Source organism: Cyclopterus lumpus, chromosome 25 (genome assembly GCF_009769545.1).
Source record: "Cyclopterus lumpus isolate fCycLum1 chromosome 25, fCycLum1.pri, whole genome shotgun sequence".
Classification (NCBI taxonomy): domain Eukaryota; kingdom Metazoa; phylum Chordata; class Actinopteri; order Perciformes; family Cyclopteridae; genus Cyclopterus; species Cyclopterus lumpus.
The window spans coordinates 8,788,091-8,793,090 of NC_046990.1; the positions used below are offsets into that span (position 1 = coordinate 8,788,091).

The 5,000-nt window shown below is 44.8% G+C and overlaps 1 protein-coding gene across 1 annotated transcript in view; it reads left to right on the forward strand.

Moving 5' to 3' along the window:
• The window catches only part of LOC117727952 (neuroendocrine convertase 1-like), a 142,524-nt gene that overhangs the window by 128,215 nt on the left and 9,309 nt on the right, over positions 1–5,000 (forward strand). Inside the window, exon 18 of the mRNA XM_034528504.1 lies at positions 4,038–4,161. Within this exon, the coding sequence (XP_034384395.1) occupies positions 4,038–4,161 (124 nt within the window). The remainder of the gene's footprint in view (positions 1–4,037; positions 4,162–5,000) is intronic.

Consider the following 5,000-nt stretch of genomic DNA (forward strand, 5'->3'; position numbering starts at 1 on the left):
TGTGTTCGTCTCTGTGAGTGTTGCCGAATGTTCATTTGTGTAATTACGTGTGTGTGTGTGTGTGTGTGTGCGCGTGCAACTGTGATACTGTACATGCTGAGTGTATATGCATGTGTTTGCACTTCAATACATATTTGTGCTGTGTGTGTGTGTGCGTGCGTGCGCGTTTCCAATTAATAAACCTTTGTGTGAGTGCAACCGCCGTGTGTGTGTTTGTTCAGTCGCTTTGTGTTTAAGCACGCTGCCCTGTGTGTGTGTGTGCGCGCGCATGCAACTGTGATACTGTATATGCTGAGTGTATATGCATGTGTTTGCACTTCAATACATATTTGTGCTGTGTGTGCGTGCGCGCGTGTTTCCAATTAATAAACCTTTGTGTGAGTGCAACCGCCGTGTGTGTGTTTGTTCAGTCGCTTTGTGTTTAAGCACGCTGCACTGTGTGTGTGTGTGTGCGTGTGTGTGCGTGCGTGTGTGTGTGTGTGTGTGTGTGCGTGCCGAGCCGCGTGTGCGCGTGTCTCCCAGCATGCGACGGGGCCATGATGGCCCTGTTTTGGATGATTGATGTGTTGGAGGGATCAGCGAGGAGCCCAGGTTGGGCCAGAGCCTCAGTCTGACACACTGCTGCTTCCCTGCTGCTTTACATATGTAGACACAGCAAGACTCCTCCTCCCCTCCCATCTGACTCTCCTGCCCGCACCGACACAGCCAACACACACACAGGTTCCCTTTCAGGGTTTTATTCCCTCAAAGTAAACTGAGCACTGTGTTATTTTCTAGTTTTATTTTACATCAGTTTGTTGACCAAATATTCCATTCTGAGGGAGTGAAAGTAATAATATGTATCTATTTAATCTATGTCATTTGGTCTCATAGCCAGGTCATAAAGGATTGTAATTATGTATCTGAGTCTGCTAGGTGATGGGTTGTTGTTCTAATGAAAAAATTTCATTCAATGTTTGTCAGTGTTGGTTCAATAAGTGTCTTATGTAAAGATATCCAATACTAGCACAAAATAACAGTTAACAGCTATTGTTATTGATATGTCATGTTTAAACAGCTAATTTCTAATAAGATAAGGAAAATGGCTTGAGGACACATTTGGACTAATAACTCTTGTATCAGATACTTTAAATACTCATCTTTTTATAAATATTAGCAATGAGCTATGTGCAACGTAAGACAGTCAGATTTGATTAGAAATGTCAATACTGGTTTCATATTATTATTATGTTGCACCCCGAACATAGGTAAGTCTTTCCCAAGAAAAAATGTTCTGTAGAGCAGGAAGTGACGTAGCCTATTATACGACTTTGGCAGAATAGAAAAGTAGGTGAAAGTTGATGTTTAGATTGAACCATAGGCCATTTTCTCTGTGCCATGTCACAGAGAAATGTAATAATAATTAAGGTGTAAATAGTCAAAATGATTGAATTCTTCAGTTTGAGGGCCCCGCTGTGTGGCATGCTTCCTCGCGAGGCATTGTTAATGTTATTAATTATTATACACCTGTGTTTCTCTTACTATGACGAGTCACGCTGAACAGATGTCACCGACAAAACAGTGAGCGCTTAGCTAGTAATTTAATAACCTGTACATTACCGCCGAGTTAACGAAGATGTCGCCGGTTCACTTTTTCCTGGATCCATATTCACAGCCAGGCCGGAGATTTGCACCAGCAGCCATCCAGTCACGTGCCCTCATCCATTTCTCTAATCCACTAACAGTTCTGCTGAAGCTGTGGCATGTCCATGGCAATATCGTGTGCTACTTATTACCAGATATGCAAAATGTGCTGAAATTAGTGGAAAACGCTAAATGCTAAATACTGTGTCCCTGCTGCTCGGTGTCCAGCAGCAGTAGACTACGGTGGCACAGGGCAGCCGTCAATGCAGAGCGCCAATGGATTCAAGATATAGCTTTATTGGCATTGTCTCCGACATCAAAATTCCATCTCAAAGTTTCCTCTCCAAACAATTGTGGTCAAGTTTCCCGTCTTTAAGACTCGCCTCCTTTATAACTGTCGTCGTCAACAATGGCGTTCTCCGTCTTCCTCTCATTGGCTACGTACGCCTCTTGTCCATCCCCTTTCCTCTCTGTTTATCTGCCTCTGTGTCATCCATCTCTCGATGAATTCCTTTCCCCTCTCATCCCCTATCGCTGGGTCTCACTTTCGTCTCTGTGGCGCTCCCCCGTTTGGATATCCTGCCATCTCTTCCCAAACACTAATCCCCCACCCCACCTCTCTTTTTTTTTTCTTCTCTCCTTGTAGTTTCTCTCCCTAGCTTTGAAATCCTTCCCCTCTACCCTCTGTTACTGTGCTTCTGCTAATCCTTTCATTTTCTTTGTCTCTCTTTTGTCCGAAAGTCAGTTTAATTCGTCCTTCCTGTAAGCCCCGGTTTTGTCTCTGCTTGGAGCTCTCACACTTTTCATTCTATTGTAGTTAAACATAAACCATAAGGTGGACTTTAGGCTGACATCATCACCACACATGTCTACGGGATCTTTTACTTCGACGTAGAATTAGAAGTTCGTCGAGTTATGGTATAATGAAATGGTATTTATAGACCTCATGGTCAGGAGAGTAAACTTATGTTAAAAAGTGTACTTCTGCTCAATTTAAAAAAACAATCGGGCAACTCAAAATATTTGACTCATGAGGTATCCAAGCGACCGCGGGGTCGCAGCTCAACGGAGAGCCATGTCTACCCAGTAGAAAGGCATGCTGGGAGGCTGGCGGGCATGCGAGGCGCGTATCGATCCACCTGTAGCATCCAGCTGTTTGTTTACTAACAACAAATCAATGCAGCGCTCGGCTGGGGGCCGCCGGGCCTGGCCTCTGGATCCGCTGGGTGCACTCACACACATCTATAGAGTACACACACAACACACACAACACACACATGCATGCTGGACAGCTGATCTAGCAGATGTAGGACGTTTATATGGAATGAAGTCTGTCTTTGACCTTTTTTTTTCAGGGTACCACGTGACGTAGTTGTCTGCATACAGAAGCCAAAGTGAGGTTGACATTTCTTTTTTTTAATGAGCAGCAGAGGTCGCTTTTTTACTTTTAGATCAGATATTTCCCTAGTAAATACTCCAAATACTCCAAATACTGGAGGTGATTCAGAACTATTTAAGGGATCAACTTCAAAAAGACTGGGAGATTCATACATATGTTCTAATTGCGATAATCTGTCTGATGGTCTGACCTGCCGAACGCACCTTTTGGGTGTGTGTAGCAGTGCAGGTCAAGAACGAAACATTGAAGAGAATTCACAAGTCATTGGCGTTAAAAAGTCAAAGTTCAATGAAATCAGGATGACTCAGATTCATGACTCGAGCACTAAGAGAAGTGTCTCGAGTCCACACCGCCGCAATAACCGGAATCGCATCAAACTTCATGATATCAGCTCTCGGTGGCGTGAATAGAAAAGGGCATTGGGCACGACAATCGGTCGTTTTATCCTATTTAACGTGTCGTAGTGGAAGACAGACGAGGCAGCATCTGGGACGCCTCACTCGCCACATACCACAGTATTTATAACTAGTTTGCAACGCCTGTCTTCAGACGGGCCTTTACAAGAACACGATGAATAAATACAGTAAGGAGTTCACGCTGATCCACCAAAAAGAGAATGAAGTTTTTTCAAATGAGGATTTTACAATAAGGTATTCTATAATTCCCCACATATGCCAAGTTACACTCTGTGAGGTACCACTGAGCATATGACAAGTCTGTTTATTTGGGATTTATGAAAGAATATTATATGAGAAAAGGTATTCAAAAGATCAAACCTTAACATTTAGTTTCTTCAAATATGCTGGCAGTGTAATTCTGTATCATTTTAAAAGACTTGTTTCTTGTATGAAACGCTTGTGACCAAGTAGTTACACGATAACTTTGGCTTCGACCTGAAGTAGAACCGTATTTTTGTATAATTGACTCCATGAATGATATTAACGATAATAATAACAACACTCTTTTTGTTGGTTTGGTGAAGTGATGCCCTTGTGCTTCATGTGTCCGTTTCCAGGTGACTGACCACAAAGGCAGCGTGATGGGCTGTACGAGGCCGGGCGACGAAGAGGCATCCGGAGCCGTGCTCCGTGCTACACTCATCCTCTACGGCACCTACCACCCACACAGGACCGCGCACGGTATGTGAGAGTGTCCACCACTCGCTCCGAATGAATCAACGTATCGGCTGATTAAATGCGGAAAATGAAAAAAAAAGAAAAAGTAATTGAACTGTATACAATGTCAAAAGTTCCCCACGAGTGCAGCGCAAAGCTCTCCTAACCCTCCACTCCCTCCTCCTCCAGCCTTCCACCCACCATCTCTGCCTCTTTGGCTGAGGCACTGTAGTCGGAGGAAGTGAGTAGGGCCACTGACCACAGGCCACTGTGATGTGTAATTACAGCGTGACCCCTGGCTGCCCCTTCCCAATTCCCACCCCCCTCCCCACGGTGTGTCAGCTCCCCCGGTGCCCACGACCTCCCCACACACACACACACGCGCGCACACACACACCTCGTTAGCCACACCGACACGAAGCCACGGCACCGTCCTCCTCCGTGTCCCTGTCGGGGGTTTTAGGGTTGTTAGAATCCCCGAGGCATGCTGAGAGAGAGACATTGAACCACACTTTGCTGTTGGTCTCTGTCAACGGGGGGTTCCCACCGGTCAAGGAGGTCCTGGAATACCATGGACTTTTGAAAGACAGTCAGGAGAAGTCAAGGACCTCAACAGATGTACTGTTCAAGTTTGGACATTTTACAGATGGATCTATTTTAGTTTTATTATTAGAACTTACATTTTAGCCAAACTCTTTTAGAAACCAGACTACATGGAAGAAGGAAGAACCTTTTTATGGCACCAAAGTTATGTGTGTGTGTGTGTGTGTGTGTGTGTGGGCGGGGGGCTCTGTTGCTCTCTCTCGTCTCTTTCTGTCAAGATGCTGATCTCTCTGTTGAGAAATCGATGTCTCTCCCTCCTC